This window comes from Pelodiscus sinensis, chromosome 2, assembly GCF_052426305.1.
Source record: "Pelodiscus sinensis isolate ZL-2025 chromosome 2, ASM5242630v1, whole genome shotgun sequence".
Taxonomy (NCBI): Eukaryota; Metazoa; Chordata; order Testudines; family Trionychidae; genus Pelodiscus; species Pelodiscus sinensis.
In genome coordinates this window covers 71,275,618-71,295,743 of record NC_143053.1, presented here as the reverse complement: position 1 = coordinate 71,295,743, position 20,126 = coordinate 71,275,618, and the positions used below count along the sequence as shown (strand labels likewise).

General features: G+C 40.8%; 1 protein-coding gene across 1 annotated transcript in view; it reads left to right on the top strand.

Annotated features, from left to right (window-relative positions):
* The window catches only part of LOC102462787 (chloride channel protein C-like), a 103,906-nt gene extending 90,246 nt beyond the window's left edge, over nt 1–13,660 (top strand). The window contains exons 14-16 of the mRNA XM_089776262.1: nt 3,678–3,774; nt 4,328–4,423; nt 10,580–13,660. Of these exons, the coding sequence (XP_089632388.1) occupies nt 3,678–3,774; nt 4,328–4,423; nt 10,580–10,810 (424 nt within the window). The 3' untranslated portion in view covers nt 10,811–13,660. The remainder of the gene's footprint in view (nt 1–3,677; nt 3,775–4,327; nt 4,424–10,579) is intronic.
* The last annotated feature ends 6,466 nt before the right edge of the window (nt 13,661–20,126 follow it).

Genomic DNA, 20,126 nt, shown 5'->3' with positions numbered 1-20,126 from the left:
ATTAAGGTTGAAAAAATGAGTTTTAAATGTCAGTGAACAGACTGAAACAAATATTCCAGGTTCTTTAATAGTCTTAATAAAAGGCTTGCCATCCTTTGCATTTATAGAGAAGTGATTTTTGCTATGAGAGGATTGTTTAATCTACTGTCTTTGTATTCATAGCTATTTTTGAGCTTGTGTTCCTCTTATGTCACTTCTCTTATGCACAGAATTTGTAGTTTCCTCTGATAAATGGGCTTTTCTGACAAGAAAAGGGAGACACTCTAAGCTGTCAGATGCTTTAAATTCCTGAGTATCATGCTGAATGGGACACATGGATGTTGTGATAATAACATGTTATCTTAATGATGTGTGTCCTCGTGATGCATGTTTTGTAATGGATACAGTACATAAAACTTCAATAGTGCCTTGCCAGGGTATCTTTGAAATGAGATTCATTGCTTAAGGGTTTTCTTCCTTCTTAAATAAACAAAGAGTAAACGAACAATTGCTGAGTCCAAGTTTGAATCCTAGCACTTCCTGCTAAGTCCAAAAAACAGTGCAAGGAACATATTTGGTCTGTTCTTTCTAAGGCTTTATAATGTGATAGGAAGGATGTTGTGTGTAACATCAAAGAGTAAGGTGGTGGTATTTCCAAGGCATGACTTCTGGAGGTCTCAATGAAAAAAGATATATTCATTTTTCTCTTCAATATGGTAGGTTTAATTGGACTGGATTCTCATCAGAAATGTTTCAACAATTTCCTTCATTGTGTTTCTGTGTGCCTTTTTTGACTAGCCAAATTTCTCTCATTTCCCAAGACATGTTAAGTGACTACTCACAGAGTTTAGCTAAGAACAGTGTTGAGCAAATTGCAAGTTGCCAAAACTAGCCAATAAACCACTGGTGATGAGCCAGTGTTTCTGCTCTTTAAGCTCATGGTGAATGTTGGCTGCTATTTCCTCTAGGGAAAAGCAAAAGGGTTTGTGTCATGGTCAGGCACAAACCATATCCTGCATCTGAACACATCCAGACTTTTTGGAAAAATACCACTATGGATCAGAACGTTATATTTGGGGACCATCTCTAATTTGTGTAACAATGTATTGTTGAAATACAAGCCAGAGATAAGCCATGCAGTTTTGCTACCTGAAGACTGCTGTATTTCAGTGGTGAATGAAATGATCCCATTTAAGGTCTAAGTTGAATATGTGGGGGCAGATTTTGGCCCAGTTGGGTGTAGTTAACAGTTACTTAACGTAATTAGGAGGCTGGTGTAACTGTGAGCAGGCGATCCTTCTAAACATAGATCATAATGCATTAAAGACAAGGCATATCACATTACTAGATTTTCATCTTGTCCATGCCTTTGTTGCAGCAAACATGCCAGGAATAGTACCTGCTTTGGGAAAGAGTACTTGGATGCTCTTCAGAAACAACTCTCTATCAAGTGTTATAACTGCACCAGTTAGAGATGGGCTGAGGGCTGTCTCAGAGCTTTGCTCTCATTAATAATATGAAAACTATTTTTAAAAATGTCAGTGCCAAAAAGATTGTTTTGGGTTAGGGCATGGAATGAATAATGTTGTAGTAGAGACTATGAATTATGTTCTGTTATTTATTCATTTTTCTTGGGAGGGAGACGTGTGCTTAATGGCAGGAGCAGCTGCCTGGGACTCAGGGCTCCTGGGAGCTCTTATGGCTCTGCCACTGACTTCCTATGTGGCCTTGGGCAAGTTATTTCATTTCTTTGTACCTTGTCTGTGAAAAGGGCATATATATGCTCCAGTTACGGGGGTGCTTAACAATGGTAAAGCTCTTTGAGAACCATGGCTGAAGGCAAAATATCTTGTTTGAAGTTTCAGAAAGGTTTGGTAAAAAGTGTTTTACAAAATACTGAACAAATAGAAGAGAAGAAACAGATGATGCTGAAGCTGAGACAATGTGCAGGACAGTGATTCTAATGTGTTGTATGGTGATGTATAGATTATTTTGCATTTGAATGAAATAAGATTGTTTTCTTTTGCAATATTTTAAGTTTTGCTCTCTCCCTGACATGATACAAGACTGAGAATCACACTCCTAGAGATTGTTCTCCTGAGTGCACCCGCAACGGCTTGAATCAATGTTAAACTGGACCAGCCAATAGATAGTTACTGTTTATTCATCTATAGCATAAAATCCTGTTTAAATTGCCTACTTGCAGATAACCAAAACTAGTGACTTTGTCACATCCCCAACTAAGTTGGCAATATGCATTTCCTCCCCAATGTATAAGGCATCAGATGGAAAAATGCTATCTTGTCCATATTTTTCATTTCTCAAATTCATTAAATATTTTTGATAATTTTCACAATAGTTCCCCTTTATTTAAATGTATCTTACTGTCTACAAATTGAGCTCCACACTGATATGTAACCTGGAAGTTTTGGTCATCATTTTACCCTCAGAGATGGGTTTCCCTCCATTAGTTGCCTGCACTTGCACCAGACATGTGATCATCTTTCTGGTTGGGAAGAAATGGATGTTCCTCCCACTGGAATCTATTATAGCCTTCCCTTATGTTAGACAGGGGGCTTGCCAGGACCTTTGAAGGACCTATGTTATTGTGGTGATCTTCTGGCTTAGAAAAGCTGGATATTCCTCCCTCTGGGAACCTTCCAGTGCTTCATCTTGTGTCCGCCAGAAGGCTCACTAGAGAGCAGTGATAGTGCCCCTACTGTTTTCTGGCTGTAAACAAGGGATCTAAGGCTGTAAACAAGGGATCTTCAGTCCTGTGCATAGGAGCCTAGTCCACTCCTATTAGATTCTGCACTCTGAGTATCCTGATGGGAAAGTTTATACCAAAAAACTTGTGAAATGGAATTTGGATCCTAATTCCTCATTCCCCATTTAGTAAAGTCACCTTGTATCTCAGTCTCTTCCCTGTGGAACTCCTAATTAAAGGTTGTGTGGTTGCTGGTCCCTGCCATCAATGTGTATCTCCATGACCACAGATTTTATATAATTAGATAAAAATGGCCTTTTGCATTTGAATCAGACTGGAAAGATGGGTGTCTCACACTGACCCTGGGAGCAATTCTGGTCTTACTGAAGTAATTGGGTTCCAGATTTCATCCCTTATTTAAACCACAATGACTCTGAAAGAATTTTACAAAGATGGGCCTCATGCTTTAATGTGAACATTACTGACAGCGGAACTGAAAAAATCTATACAAAGAAAGATGACAAACCCAAACCCCTGCAATTGTGAATTGATTGGAACAAACTAGACAGACTACCCAAGCAGTGCTTTCCAATCATATTAACTCAGATCAAAAATAAAAATGTAGAGGGGATAGATCCATTTAAAAATATGTAGGTTTCAAGGAGTTCTACACCAAACTGAAATTTGGACACTGATATTAGACTAATTACGTCTATATATGTAACCCACACACCTAGTGTGGTTACTGAGCAATGCAAATGGAACCTAGACCACAGCAACAGTTAAGACCAAGAGACCTCTACAGCAGGGGTTGGGAGGCAGCTGGCTTTTAGCTCTGAGGCTAGAGGTTCCTACACTAAGCTTAAGAGGTCACAGGTTCAAATCTACCTGTTGGCAGTTACATACATTTTTAGCATGGCCAGGTACTGCTTTCTTGAGATTTTTATCCATTATTTCTGACTTTTTTTTTTGTATTCCTTGTAAAACCTAGGTTAGAACTATGCATGCTGCTGGAACATGAACCCATCTTTGAAACAGAGACAAATCATGATTCCCTTTCCTGCTGTCCTCTTCTCCTCTACCAGAAGGTAAATTGCTTTTCTTTATTTCTCCCATTGGTTATCTGATGCACATTTGATATGTCCAAGGATTGGTGCACTGGGATTAAAATAGTTATTAATACGTTGTTAAAAAGTAGTAAAATTAAAAACTAAATAAAAGGGCAGCCCATAAATAGCCTGATACAATTACAGGAGCTTCTGGAGCAGCCCAGATTCTGGGAGGCACACAGGATTGCCAGCCAGGAATATTTGTATTTTAATTTTGGCTCTGACACTGTTCTTAAATCAGCTACTCCAATTCCCCTTTTCCTGTCTGTAAAAAGGGGGAGATGATACTTAGCTTTGTGAGCATAATCACTGTGAGGTTTAATTAAGGATTGTAAAGCATAACAAAGGTGAAAAGAACTCTAGCAGACCTAAGTAGTATGAACTGATTAAAACGAAGAAAGGCTTTAAAAATCCTAAAGAGAAGATTGATAAAAATACATGAGTATGTACACATGCAGATGAAAATTCAGCCTATGATTTAGAGTCAACTTAGCCAGGTTTGGAAGCAGAAATAACTTCTTGCCTCTTCTAGATAACAGTAGAGAAGTTGCCTGATCCATCACAGATGACCATGCTGCTGAATCGCTACAGTACAGATCCTCGGTATCAGCAACTCTTCATCAATCTGGTAAGAGTGAAGCCAACTCTAAAAACAAACATTTCCTCCATGAACAATGTGTTTGTTATATTTTCTCATTTGTTTATGATGGCTGTGTCAGCCTCACTGATTTACATAAACACTGCCAATCCTGGGACGTTACACTCTCAACAAAAGTAGCTGAGTACAAAGAGCATTCCAAAGTTTTAATTCATATTGTATAAATATAACAGATGTTGATAAAATGAGCCAACAAGAAAATACAACAAAGGAGACTATTTCAAGGGGGCTTTTGATTAAAATACATTCCAGATTGACAAAAAGATACAATGTTAATGGAATAGATCATTTAACTGTCGTTATTTGGCTCCTATAGCACTGTAAAGCAAACATAAAGCAATGCTCTAGAGTTTTCACTCAGTAACTTTGCAGCGCCTGTATATTAATGTATAAATAAAGCTAAATGTCTTCCTCCCCCCTCCTTTTTTCTGCGGTGACGTTTCCATGTTTATTTCCTAAACACTGCACTGGGATACTGGTCCCAAGCACGTGATAGTTTTGAGTGCACTGTACAAGGCTTAAGAAAAATAAATAATTAAAGAAAGCTAGCGTTTGCCTCAGTGAGCCTACAATGAACAGGGTAGACTCAGATAAAATATGGCAACTGGGAAATTCAGAGTTGGGACTAACTTAGAGGGCTTTTATTAAAACAATATTTTGAATTCTGCTTGAGCTCATGGTAGTGATCCTAATGAACACAAGAATTACCATACTGGATCTGACCTGATGTTCACCTAGGCTGGTACACTGCCTCTGACATTGTGCTTTGGAGGAAACTGTAAGAGCCTTGCTTCCCTTCTGGGATAACCGGCCCCCTACGTGGATCTTATCCTGAGCTGTAATAATTTGAGATGGGTTAAAACCCGAGGCATGAGGTTTAGTATCCCCTCTAAATTTTTGTTATTAATTGTGACATCTCTGGATAGTCTTGGTCTCTGTATAAATGTCTCATCTCTTTTTGATTCTTAAGTTCTTGACCAAAATGACTTCCTGTGACAATGAGTTCCACAGTATAATCATATGTTGGGGAGCAACCATATATCTTATTATTTGTTTTGAATTTTTCTTTCAGTTTCATTAAATATTCACTTGTTCTTGTAAAATACCATACGACTGGGAGAACACAAGTTCCAGATCTATCTTCTTGATATTATTTATTATCTTATCCTATCCTCTCTCTTTCTTTTTTCCAAACCAAACATGTGACCTTCAGAGCTGCTCTACAGCTACTCTTAACAGGCCTGACAAACTCCCTAAGCCTAACATACTGCTGTAGAGAGTGTCTTCAAAGGTATCAGATGAAAACTGGTAACACAAAGGTCATTAATATCATTGTGAAATGTGTGTATTAATTCTAGATAAAGAATTGTGGATGTTCACTGATACTTTGCTTTAAAGTATGTTACCAAACAAAAGGAGAAACCTATTTTCTCCCATACAGGAAGAAAGGCAGATATCTCCCTGTCTAATGTAAATTGAGCAATGTTGAACAAAATATAATGGGAACTGCCTTTGAATAGAAATCTGTAGGAGAAGCCAAGTTGACAGGGCTGTGTGAACTCAGCATGGGAAAACACTGGATCTGAACCCCAGTTCACCCTATTTCTGGAAGTAAACTCTTGAGGAACTTTGGAAATATAAGGAAAAGCAAAAGTACACTCTGTCATCTGTTTACTGGTAACAAGTAGGGGAAATCAGGAAAATCCAGATGTGGAGTTGATTGAAAACCAGCAAGTTCTACCAAGAAGCTCCATGGATAAGAAAACAGCTTTAGCCAAAGGACCACATTATGTTTAGTCTCCTAGAAATGTGTTATACTTTTGTTTCATTTGTAACCAATTCTGTTTCCATTACTCCTACTCTATATCATTTAAATCTCTGTCTTTGTTAATAAACTTCTATGTTTTATGAGTTGATCTCTGTGCTGAGATATTAAGCACAATGTGAATTAGTTGAATCAAACAAGCTGGTGTGAATACTCTCTTTGGACACAGTGAACTTTCTTTGGGAAGTTCTATAGTCTGTGGTAAGCAGGATATCAGACTAGATGATAACAGTGGTCTCTTCTGGCCTTAGAATCTATGAAGTCAGACATTTTTGTGAGTGTTCAGTGACAGGGCATGAGCACTCCATTGGAAAATTCCACCAGGGGCTTGGGACCTAGCATGCATGAAGTATACCCTGGAAAGCAAAGCAAAGTAAGGGCCAACAGAGTCCTGAGAAATCTGTCTAGGACAGCTAACAGACTGGGCTAATAGGAATTTTCGCCCAGTTTAGCACCAGCAAATCTCTCTTTCACTGAGACAGGGGCATGGTAACCTATAACTTTGGGTGTCCTGAGAAAGTGTCACCAAACAATCTCTGTCCTTCTAATCTTTTTTCTTTTGTGAGTTTTTCCAAGTCCACGATCATTCTCACTGCTCTTCTTTGACTGTCCCAGCCCTTTTATGGTACTCACTATTCTTTTTAGATTGGTTAACCAACATTTCACACAGTATTCCAGATGAGGCCATCCCACTAATTACATACAATTATTATAATATTTTTTGTTTTATTCCATGTCCCCTTCATTATGCATTTTATTAGTTTTCTTTAACCACAGCTACAGATTAAGCAAAGGTCTTCATTGAACTGTCTGCAGGGAAGCTCAGGTCCCTTTTTAAATTTACAACCTGTAATGCATATGTATCATTTAATTTTTTGCTGTCATATGTATTACTTTGCATTTATTGACAATAAATTTCAGTTGTCATTGTTTGCCCGTTTGCCTAGTTTGTTCACATATCTCTGAAGTTCTTAATAGTCCTCTTTGGTCTTAACTAGAGTAAATAACTTTGTGCTGTCTGAAAACTTCACTATCTATTATCTTCCTTCTCTTTCCAGATAATTAATAAATGTATTAAACAAATAAATAAACTTTGAGGAGTTCTGTCGTTAAAATTTTACTATGATGAAAAGTATTGACCATTTCTCATCCTACTCTGTTTTCTTTCTGATCCATTTTTCCACAAGTCCATTATTTTTATGTCCCTTATTATTTAACTTCTTTAGTGGCCTTTTGTGAGAAACCTTGTCAAAGTCTAAATAAATTGCATCATCCGGTTCTTCTTTATTCATTACTTTATTGACACAGTCTAAGAATTCTGAGAGATTAGTGAGACATAATTTTCCTCTGCAGAAACTATGGTCTTTAGACTTATCATGATTTTCCAGCTGTTCTGATATGCTCTTATTAATTAACATTTGCTGCAAGTCTTACCGAACCATCTGTAGAGTCTATCTTACATATAGGCTCAGGACTTAGTACCTCCAGTCCTATGAACTAATGGCTCTTGGTTTATGTGCTTGAATATTTAAGCTCTTTCAGTACTCTTGTATGGAAATAATGAAGGCCTATTGACTTGTTGCTTTTCAAATGATCAGTTTATTCAAGCACCATTACTTCTGACACCTCAGTCTCTGAGAATACCTCATTTTTGTTACCAGAAAAGAACAGGTCTGGAGTAAGAATCACTCCAGCATTCTTAGGAGAGAAAACTGATGAAATGAAACTATGTAGCATCTCACCAGTGTCCTTATCTTCCTTCATTGATCTCTTCATCCATTGGCAATTCAATGAATTCACTGATTCTTTAGTGAGCTTTCTGCTTCTGAAACATTTAACAAATCTCTTGCTTGTTTTATACATTTAGTTACCTGTTCCTCAATATGGTAGAGAAATGTGAAGGTAAAAGTAGATGCTCATTTCCTTCACTGTGGACTCATTAATTAGAAATTTCCCTACAACTGACAGAAATTTCCCTACAATTGGCAGTCATCAAAGATGTATCTCCAAGGTTTTGCTTGGGATTTTTGAGGATAATGAATTTAATTTCCAGCTGCTTCTGGCTTTTTCCAACTAGTCTCACATCCAAATACCCGCTAATATTGGCCATATTTAGTTTTTGAAATTTGATTAGATTACAGTTTGAGGTGGTGTGACTGCAGACCAGACAAAAGAATACTAAGGAGTATATTATTATTCAACCACAATATAGTTATACTATAAATAGACTAAATGGAGAATGGGAAACATTTAATATGAAGTATAGCTGAAGATTTGATTTGGCAAAAGGTATGTTTATGGCTTCCATTTTTCAACAGATTTGCTTTCTTTTTTCCTGAACTGACTGCTGAATTGGAAATTTTCATTACATAAGTTGGTATCCCTAAAAAAATGCCTTGAAGGGAAAACATGCATATTCACTTTATTTAAGGAAGCTGCTTGGTCCATGAGAACCAGCAGGATTAAAAGTAGAAATGAGCAAATATTTTTGACCAAAACTTTTTTCTTTTGCAAAAATGCTATTTCAACGGCATCAAAAACATTTTTCATTAATTTTTGTTTCACCTGAATTATTAATTAAAAAACAAAGAATCCCCAAACTTCAAAATTCTGAAAAGAATTGCAGCAACTTATTTTGACATTTTCAAAATGATGTTTCTATTTTTATTTGAAATAACGTTTTCAAAGTTTCCTTTACGATTTTTTAAAGAATCCAAAATATTAAAAAGGTTGAAACTGAAACAAAATGTTTTGATTGTTATTGAAATGAACATTATGTTTGACACAAAACAATTTTTTTCAGCTTTTCTAAATTGTCAACAAACTGCAAAATACATTATTCTCTAGGCTCTAACCTCAATCACTGTCAAAGACTTTCTGATTTCCCTACTGGGTCAATGAGTGAGGTGCGACTGAATTTTTTATGCCACACTTTGTCTCTTTCACACTGTTTTAATCAGTTTTGCACCAAGAATTATTAAAAAATTGACAATGGGAAACATGGAAATCTGCTTCATAAAACAAGAAAAAGAAACTCTGGCAAATAGCTGCAATAGCAGGTCAGGGCTAATGGGAGAAAAATGCCTGCAGACAGTGCTTGAGAATATATTTGTAGCTTTTCCTTTTGGTTCTTATTTGGTGAAATACAACTTTAACTTAGACATAAGCCAATGCATAGAGTCTCTGGTGGTGGAAAGTCTACTCTGAAGAAGTCTGTGGACGACAAAGTGACTGTAACCTCACGTTGCCAGGTGGCGTAGATGACAGGAATGGCTGGGGTGAGGGTCTGGTCAGGGCAATTGAGAGAGAGAGAGATTCAGTACAGCAATCTCTTAATGGCCTTTTTTGGCAGGCTCCAATAGAGCTCCTGGTTAGAACTCAAGTTGACTCATGGAGATGAATCAAGATGAGGGCTAGTTTGTTGCAGTGAGATCCAATTTGTCCTTTCTTGCTCTTCAGTATTCCTTTTAATAATAGGAATAACAGAATATTATTAATTAAAATATTTACAAAAAATCTGAATGCTCTTTCTCCTCTGGCTCCAATATACTTAGTATCCAAAAATGTTCCCAGACAGACTACAAGACACACCGTCCTCAGGTGAGCATGGAGAGCTTTCACCGATTTCCCAAACACTTCAGTGGCACTTAAGGATAGAATTAGGCCCAAGTGATGAGTAGGATGGTATATGGATAGATAAGATATAAGAAAGTTGGTGAATATCTCCTTAAAATATCAATATTTACTTGGGAAACCTACCAAACTGGCTTTAGCTGTGATCGTATTTTGAAACATTTATGTCTAAGGTGAGATTTAATGATCAGCGTTCAGCACCTAACAGACTTCATGGTATTTTTTTTTTCTTTTTTTCCTCTCAGGCAGTATATTTTTCTGATTTGCTGATTTTTTATTAACATTAAATGAAGAATATTACAGGATACCAGAAATGGTTTGTATAATGAGAAAGTGGTTATTAAACATCTCTTAAACTTAATAAATACTGGGTCATTTACTATTTCCAAACAGGAATTCAGACAATATCAATGGAGCTCAGCTTGGCTGTTCCAGCCTGTGAGATTTGGGTATATGCCAGTCATAACAGCTTAATGTGAACCTGATCTTTTAGAGGAAAAGAAAGGGTTCATTACAGTGTACTTTATACTGATTTGGGTACAGCAGAAATATTAAAAAAAAAGAAAGTGTACTAATCTTACCCCCCACTGGCCAGGAAGCCTGCTGTATCTGGAATGGTTACACACTTATTTTCTCCAACCCCCACTTTCTCTTTCTTTGTCTTGCAGGAGCCATACATAAACAAATCAGCGGTGTCAGTTCAGGCTCATTTCTCTCTGCAGCGCACATATATCATCTTTCGGACCTTGGGGCTTCGCCACCTGACAGTTGTTGACCTACAGAACCGAGTGGTTGGGATAATAACCAGGAAAGATCTGATGTCTTTCCAGCTGGAGGAGAGGCTGCAGTGCCAGCTGGCATCGCAAAGACATGACTCAGATGAGCAGCTCCTAGATTAGAAAAAGAGAACAGAACTGTGAATGGTTTGTTTCTTAGGCTTTGTCACTTAAATTTTTTTTAATAAGCCTGCATTTTTCTTAGGTGAAGGAAAAATGGATATGATTATGCTCTTTGATTTTGTCAGGGCCAGGAAACTCAAAAAGGCTCCCTACATGAGCCCTGAAATGTATACTATCACTAGCTCCTTTGAACCATAGGATGTTGGCAAAGTTCATTGACTGCAGATATGACGGGTCCTGGGTAAGACAGACCATTGGTCTGACCCATTATGGCTGTTCTTATATTTTTAAGGCTTGTGAACTAAATCAGGAATTTTGTATTCATCTACCATAGAAGGCAAAGGGTACAAGCAGATATGAAGGTTGAGGGTAAAATTTCCAAAAAGCATCTGTTTTCAAGAGGATCTAATCATTTAGCAGCCTTGGTCCTACTGATTTTCATTGAAACTTAGGCTTTGTCAACACTTAATATTTTACTGCTGTAATTATGCTGGAATACTTAGATGCAAAAATGCCAGCTTACTTTTAAAAAATAGGGTCTATTCTTTAAAAAATATATTGCGTGCACTTATTTTTTTTTATTTTGGCTGATATTTAATCACTGCCTAAGGGAGTTAGACACCCAGTTAAAATGAATAGGAATTGGGCATCCTACTTGCTCAGATAGAGTTTAAAATCTCAGTCTCATTGAATATGCCAGGTAGGCACAGTCCTGATAACTGTCAGCCGACGGTCAGGGCAGGGTGTGTGTGTGTGTGTGTGTGTGTGTGTGTGTGTGTGTTACCGAGAAAAAGGTTTAACGTCCGTGACTTTACTGCTAGGACTGGGGTCCCATCCCAGAAGGCAGCCAACAGGCTGACAGACACCCTGGGTTTATAGGAAGAGCCTATTACACTCAGATTTTAGCTGCTAGGATTCAGGATCCCTTCTCAGCGGGCAGTCTAGGGAAGACTGAGAGATGCCCCAACGGATCTGTCACCTGGGAGTGACACGATCCAAAACGCCCAAGCTCTTCCTATACCTGTCCCTTATGACCGGCTGAAGTTCTTTTAGAATTGTGCTTGGTTCTGTTACAGCAACTGAAGGAGTCAGGTTAAAGCTTAAACAGTTACTATTTTATTGTTACAGGGTAAACTTAGCTGTTAAATGCTACTGCTGTGTTACAGATAACACAGCCACTACAAAGGACAGGACAGAACAGAAATTACACTGATAAGTCACTTACAGGTACCATGAAACCCTTTTCGTTCTCTGAGCTCTTATTAAATGCATGCAAAATAGACACCTAGCAGGTATATATTCTCACCCCTACGTTCCAGACTTGGCGTGGCCAGCATCTTTCTCTCAATCCCTCGGGAAGAAGTAGGGCGAGGTTGGGTGTCCCACAGACCTCGGGAGTCAATCAATACCTGCCAGCAGGTATAGATGATTGGAGCTCAAATGGGATGGGCTACTAAACCCCTCTTTATACCCCTTGGGTCACGTAGGCTTCTTCCTGGTCTCAAGTGGCCAATTAGGAAAAATGGCTTTGAACGCCAAGTTTCCCACGAAGGGTGCAAAGCATAATTCACACCTGGGAAAATGCAGACAATGGGCACCTCTGGTATGTGATGGGCGAAGATTCCTCTCCTGGGACAGTGCAGGCGTGTCAACTACTGGTACTAGCCATCAGGGCGACGGGAGGCCCCGGGTCGTCAGCTAGCCCATTTACTGTCTGGTTTCTGTTTATGGTAGAGTCAGGGACAGGCAGCACACCTGCGTTCCCAGGGCATCAAAGGCTGACTGCCTTTCTCTTGCTCTCTGGGGGGGAAGGTGGGTGGAAACCAAGATGGGGTTCATGTCTGGCTACAATAACCCAGGGCAAACAGCTAATGTGGCCCGCAGTGGTGCCAAGTTTGAATATGTTAATTCTTAACTATGTTTCCTTTCATGTTTGCAGCTATTAGAACAGTCTCTCTTTCTGTACACCCACCTGGTATAATGTAATGTGCAGTGAGTGTCACATGCAGATAACATCACAGTTGTTCCTTCTGGTTTGGATGAGTTATATTATAGCATATTAGGAAACTAGGCACCCAGAACACAACATAAAGGACTTATGCCTTGTGATTTTCAGTTTAAAACATTACATGTTTCCGTGGAAACTTCATTGCACATTTATAAATGGACATGACAAATCTTTTGGATAAGAGACTGGTAGATTTCCTCTCTGACATCATAATTAATTGTTATTTTGCCCTGATAAATAATAAAACATTTTCCATAGACATGCATATTAAAACCACTTTTTTGAACCAACAGGTACATCATGATTAATGTTATAATAAATACCAAGAAAAACTACTTATAAGAAGTTGCCAGATTATCTGAAAGTAGATTTCTGGTATTTGAATTGAGCAGCATTTAGCTTCCAATTATTCAGATATTTATAGGACTTCCCCTGGTATAGCTCTTCACTTAGTAATGGCTTTTTTTCTAGCAGTGCAGAGGGTACAGAGTGCATTAAAGTAGGTGAAGTTTAAAGACAAAGGGCAGAGAATGAAATGTAAAGAGCTTGTGGTCCAAAGCCATAATACGGTACAAGAAAGATGAAGAATTAGAAATGTCTTGGGAACCATCTAGCTGATAAGCAGTGGGGAACAGGTAGGTTTTTAACCATCTTCCTTTCATATCATTAATACTATAATAACTAGTATTTTGGCTGGGTTATTGTCATTGCTCACATGTGCTTCGCCTACTCTAGGGATATTCAGATGGAGTGTCCTGAATTGTATGGGTCACTGAGCATCAGCAGGGCAACATATCTAATTTAGAGTCCTCTTGAAATTCCCCTATAAAGCTAGCTTTGGCACCCCCCCCCAATAACTAATAGCTAATGTCATATCTTCAGTATGCTTACTGTAAACTTGTGTTTAGGGTTGCCAGGTGTCCAGTTTTCAACTGAACACCCAGTCAAAAAGGGACTTCCCAGTCCACTCCTGGCCAATGAAAATGAATGAGTGAGCGGGGGAGAGCAAGTGACAGAGGGTAGGGGGATGGAGTGTGGCGTCTAGGCCTCAGAGAAGGGGCGGGGCAAGGGTGTTCAATTTTGTTTGGTCAGAAGGTTGGCAACGCTACTAAATTCTCAATTTAAGTTCCAGTACTCCAAGTGGTGAATGGACTCCTTGATTCCTTGTGAGTACAAACAATGCTATTCTAGAAGTACTCAGTCATTGTGTGTCCACCATTGCAGTATAAGTCTCCTTCATCTTTCCACTAATTACATCTCAGGCTGATTACCTGAGGACAATAGTATCAACTGTGTTCTGTAGTTGTGGTCTACTGAAATAAAAAAAATAAGGCTTAGGGAATAAGATTCCTTGAATCAAATCCCAGCACTGCCACTCTCTCATCACATGACCTTGAGCAAGTCACTTAACTTCCTGTGCCTCAGTTACTGCATCTGAAAAAATTGCTATATTAATGGTGATCCTTTGTAAACAGCTTTATGAAACGCATATGAAAAGTGCTATATAAGTATGAAGTGGTAATACTCAATTATAATTATTTATCTCATAGCGGTGCTAATTTTATCATTATGACAATATGGTGTATCTCAGGAAACATTCATCCAGTTTACCACATATCACCTAAATGCCCTGCTATCATGTATCATAGGGATTGCATTTTCTCTCATGTTGTGTCCAATATCACCAACAGATGAGGCCTAAACCAGCAAAACCATACAGGATACAAGGGTAAGATGTGTACGTACAAATAGAATTCCTTTTGATATTTCCCAATATACATGAAGATATGACTTAAAGGAGGGCATGCATTATGAGTCTGCCAGTCAAAGGTGTCCTACTTAGAGATTCTGATAGCACTCATAGCTATCAATATTTACAAAATGATGAAAAGAAATGGCACTCTGCATTCTACTCATCAACACATTGGCTCTCATGCTGTCCACATCCAGCAGGTTTCTAAAGAATGCAAATGTCAAACGGACCAGGCTCTTCAGCTAAGTGTGTTTTTCCAAGGGATGACACCAGTTACGTTTCTCTGGTTTTGAGTGTCGTCATACTGAAAGGTGATTCTTTGGGTACTTAGGCATAATGATTTGAGAAACTGAGATAAATTGTCTTATGGTTTGGCATGAGATATGTATTTAGATCACAGGGATTTGTTTTGGCAAATTGTAAAACCTGTAAAGAAGGGGGAGAGATCCTCCACAGAAGGTCCATTTCAACTCCTTCACCATTATTTTGGGTCTTTGTATACAGTCATACATCTTCCCACTGACTCCATCTTTATGGTGGTGGTTTCCCACCACCTATCTTTACCTCAGAATGAAATCCATTTTGCAAAGAACTGGCCTTTGTTTTGTCCAGATTTGGGTCAGCAAGATCCAAATAAGATATATTGACAGAAGATGCCCTCTTTTGAGCTAAATGGGTTTCTTTTAGCAACACTAATACAGTAGCTATTATAAATTGTTGTACATGAGCATAAAATCCTAAGAAGGGCCATTATTGAGGTAAATAATTTTCTGCCATCTGTCTCCTGGGAGACTATTATACTACTTTATTGCATACCTTATGTGGGTCATATAATCCACATGTTCTTAGGTACTCATTCCAGTGTTCAATGCTTGAGTGTTTCTATCTTACCACACGTATCTACTATGTACCTTGAAATTAGCTGTTTAGTGCTTAAAGTGTAAGTCATCATAACACAAGACCTTTTTTAATTTCCTTGGTTTCTAAATGAGTTATTGGGCTCATTATACTAGTATTATTACTATTATAATATCTAAAACGCAACTATGCAAAAGACAACAAAGAGCTTTATTTAATACAGCCATTATGAAGTATAGGCTACCCCCACACTTCATCTTTATTTACAGTGCCTAAACTTCTCCCAGTCCTGAGTGGGTGGTCTGGTTATAGTTACGGCAAATCATTTACATCACTTTCTCTAAAGTAACACAAAATCCACCCAAATGATGAAAAACGATTTGGGGCTTTTTTTGTAGTAAGAAACCTTTCTAAATAAAATCTATAACTAAGTATAAAGTATCCCACTGGAACTTTCTTTCCACTAAACTAATTTTCTACACACCACACCATAGAAATTCTCAACCAGGAGTCCACCCCCGCAACAAACCCAGTTGCCAGTTCTGTCCACATATCTATACAAGCAACACTATCACCGGACTTAACTACATAAGCCACAACATCAGGGGCTCAAACACCTGCACATCTGCAAATATGATATATACCATCGAGTGCCAGCAGTGCCCCTCTGCCTTGTAAGTTGGCCAAACCAGACAGTCTTTGCACCAAAGGATAAATGGACACAAGTCTGACTTCATAGATGGTAACACACATAAACCTGTAGGAGAGCATTTTAACCTCTCTGGACATTCAATAATGAATTTAAAAGTAACCCTCCTTCTATTAAATAATTTGATCACCCAATTCCAGAGGACAATAGCTGAATTGGAGTTCATTTACAAGTTCAATTCTACCAACTTAGGCTTGACTAAAAATCTTAACTGGTTAATGCAGTATAAAAGGCAATTTCCCTGCCTTTGATATTCATATCTCCACATTAAATGTTGTGAATGATACACATCCACCCTGACTTAAATAAAAATTACAATAGGTAGCTTTTATTGTTATATATATCTCAAATTTTGTAATTTCCAGTCCAACTCACCTGATGAAGTGTGTTTTACCCACAAAAGCTCATGACCTAATATATTTGTTAGTCTCTAAGGCTATGTCTAACTCTGTCAGGTTATTTCGAAATAATAACTCCCTAAATAACTATTTCAAAATAAGCTTATTCCTCTTCACAAGCAGGAATATTATTTCAAAATAACAAGCCCATTACTGTATTTTGAAATAACAGGCTTGGTGTAGGGCAGTGGTCTCCAAACTTTTTACACCCAAGATCACTTTTTAAATCTCAGAACAGGCGAAGATCTACTGCCACACCCCTTCCTTGAAGCTCCGCCCTCTCTATTCTCCTCCTGTCCATCATTTGCTATCCCCAGCCCTTACTTACACACTCTGATAAACAGTTTATTTTTAAATTATGTGATATATAAAATTAAAATCACGTGTTTATAGTTATGAAATAAATGGTCTGTTTTTTATTCATGCTATTTAAATCTAAAATGAAGCATTTATAATTATACATTTTGTGGGGACTGAGTTCTGCGGCTGGGGGCAAAGGAGAGGGAACAGGGTGCTGGGAGGGCAGAGGGTGGAGGACAGGGTTCTGCAGCAGGGGACAGGGTGCCAGTGGGGACAGAGTTCGGGGAGGGGATGGGAATAGGGACAGCGTTCTGTAGCTGGGGACAGGGGAGTGGGGACAGCATTCTGTGGCTGGGGAGTAGGGCGCCAGTGGAGGCGGAGAGTCCCCTGCATCTGCCTCCTCCCAGGATTCCCCCCCCAAGGGAAACCAGTGCGTGCCTGCCCCGGGGCCAACCCCCCACCCCCGCGCAGGGAAGCCCCGCATGCGCACGCACCTGCCCCATGGCCGACCCCGCTCCCCTCCACGCAGGGAAGTCCTGCCCGCACGCATGCCTGCCCACGGGGCTGACCCCCCTGCACGCCGGGAAGCCCCGCGCGTGCCTTCCCCAGGGCTGACCCCCCTGCACGCCGGGAAACCCTGCACACATCTCCCCTGGGGCTGATGCACCCCTCTTGTGCGGTGCAGGGAGCCGATGCTCCCTCCTGCAGTACACCCGGCAGAGAAGCTAGTGCACTTCCAGAATCACCAGAAGTGGCGCTAAGCTGCGGGACTTCTGTCCATCCCTGGGAAGCCGACACTACCTCCATTTTCACTTGAGGTAAGTAGTGGGGCTTCTCAGGGGTGGGAGGGAAATGGGGGCGGGGTGGCCAGGACGCCTCGTGATTGACTGGTCGAGGCCTCGCAATTGACCATTCGATCGCGATCGACCTGTTAGTGACCACGGGTGTAGGATATGTCTACACTGCACGCTTATTTCTCACTAAGCTATTCTGGGAGAAATACTCTGAAATAGCTTATTTTGAAATAACACGTCTACACCGCAAATGCCCATCGAAATAGTACTGAGCTATTTCAAAATAGAGCATGCACACTGATTGGATGCTGAATTACATTTAAGGCCTCCTGGAAATAATTCAGGCAGGGTATCAGGACAGCACTAACTTCTGGTAGCTGCTGCCTGAGGCTATCTGAGACTCGTGCTTAAAGGCACCGCCCCCCATACAGCTGTGTCTCAGGCTTCTCTCCTTTGCCTGCTTCCTCAAGGGACAGCAAAGCCTTTTCTCTGCCTGTTCTGGTTGCCCTTGCCGACACATGCAAATGAGGAAAGAGGAAATGCAAATGAAGCACCAATTAGCATTTTCTTACATTTCATTTGCATATCTTCTACGGAGTCTTTTTTTTTAAACAGATTTTTTTTTTAAGAAGCAGTCTAGACGGGATTTTTTGCACAAAACCCTCCTTTTTTGAAAGAATCCTGTAAACCTCATTTTTTGAGGAAGAAGGGTTCTTTCGAAAAGAGGGTGTTTGCACGAAAACCCCCATCTAGACTGCTTTTTTTTTTTTCCAGAAAAAAGGATCGGAAGAGGCTAGGCAAATGAAGCACGAGAAAATGCTAATCAGTGAGTCATTTGTATTTCCTCTTTCCTCATTTGCATTTCCTCTTTCGGAAGAGGAAAGCAGTCTAGACATAGCCACAGGTTGTACTGTACCTCCTGCAACACTTTCTGCAGGCTGCCTTTCACACCCTATAGGAACAAAATCCCCAGCTTATTGAAGGGAACATCCTCATCTGTGGACACTGCTCATGCAGTACGATCCCACCCATCCTCCCCTGCACACCATGCACCACAGCTTCTGGTGTCTGGACACCAGTGCAGACTGGTGGGACTGGATCATTATGGAGTGGTGGGATGACCAGCAGTGTCTCCAGAATTTCTACATGCAGGACACCTTCCTGGAGCTGTGTGAGTAGCTCACCCCTGCCCTCTGTTGATGGGACATATACATGCCACCCGCCATCCCCCTCCAGAAGCGGGTCGCCATCGCCATCTGAAATCTAACCACAGCAGACAGCTAGCGATCCGTCGGGAACCAGTTCAGTGTGGGGAGATCGACCTGCGGGGCCATGCTCATGCAGGGATTGTGCTCTCAGGCTATTGTCCCAGGACAGGGGATAACTGCTGGAATGAGGTTCCCTAGGGAAAGGAAATGGGGGAAGCCCCTTTCCAAGGAAGTTTTTCAGCTCTACCTTCACAAAGCCCCAGTGTCAGGAGTATTGCAGTCCACCCAGACTCTGTGAGCAATAGCACAAGGGTCCTCTGGTACAGCCTCCTGGGGCTGTGTGCCCCGGATTGGCACTCCATGTGCACCAGCTGCTGCGCAATCCCTAACCCTAGAAGGCAGAGCGAGGAGCACGCCCCAGTCCCTAGCCACATATGTGCATGTGTGTGTGTGTGTGTGTGCAGGTGTAGGCTTCGGATGATGCTTGGGAGATATCCAGGGCATGCGGTACTGGCTCCAGGGTGAGCATGAGGTCCTGGCTTGTGGACACAGAGATGGTGCTGGCCTCATCCGGCTCCTCTGCCTCCTCCTTTTCCTTAACCTCTGTGTCCCACGGAAGGGTGACAACAGGGGTTTCCAGCCCTGAGTTCACTATGAGGAGGGGGAAGGGACTATCCTGCTACTCAGGATGCAGTGGAGCTGTGAGAAATATGAGCAGGTCTGGGGTTCCACCCTGGAGCGGGAGCTGCATTTCCCTAGCCCTGGCATAGACCTGCCTCAGCTCATTCACTTTCATCCTGCTCCTGGGTGCGGCTGTGTCCCCTGGTGGTCACGGTATGGCCAATTAGCTGTAGACGTCCACATTCCTGTGTTTGGTGTGGAGATCCTGGAGGTTTGCCTCCTCACCTCAGACCTCAATGAGGTCCAGTATCTCTGTATCAGACTTTTGGCCCTAGGCTGGCTGATTGCTCCCTGGGAGCAGTGAAGGGCTCAGTGGGAACAATGGAGTTGCTCATTTTGCCTAAATGAAAAGCAATGGCAGCTGCTGGGTGGTTCAGGGCAGCAAGGGGCTGCTGCATGCCATGAGCCCTTTCCCCTGTGGCTGCAGCTTTAAGGGCTCCAGGGGAAGGGGGCTACTAATGCCATGTAACTTTGCTGAGTGTGGACAGAGCGGCCAGCAGGGCACCTGCGGGAGCGGCTGACAGGTGGCCAGTAGGACGGGTGGTAGGCAGCTGCTGGGAGCAACTGGTGGGCAGCTGGTAGGAGCGGCGGCAGGTGGCCAGCGCAG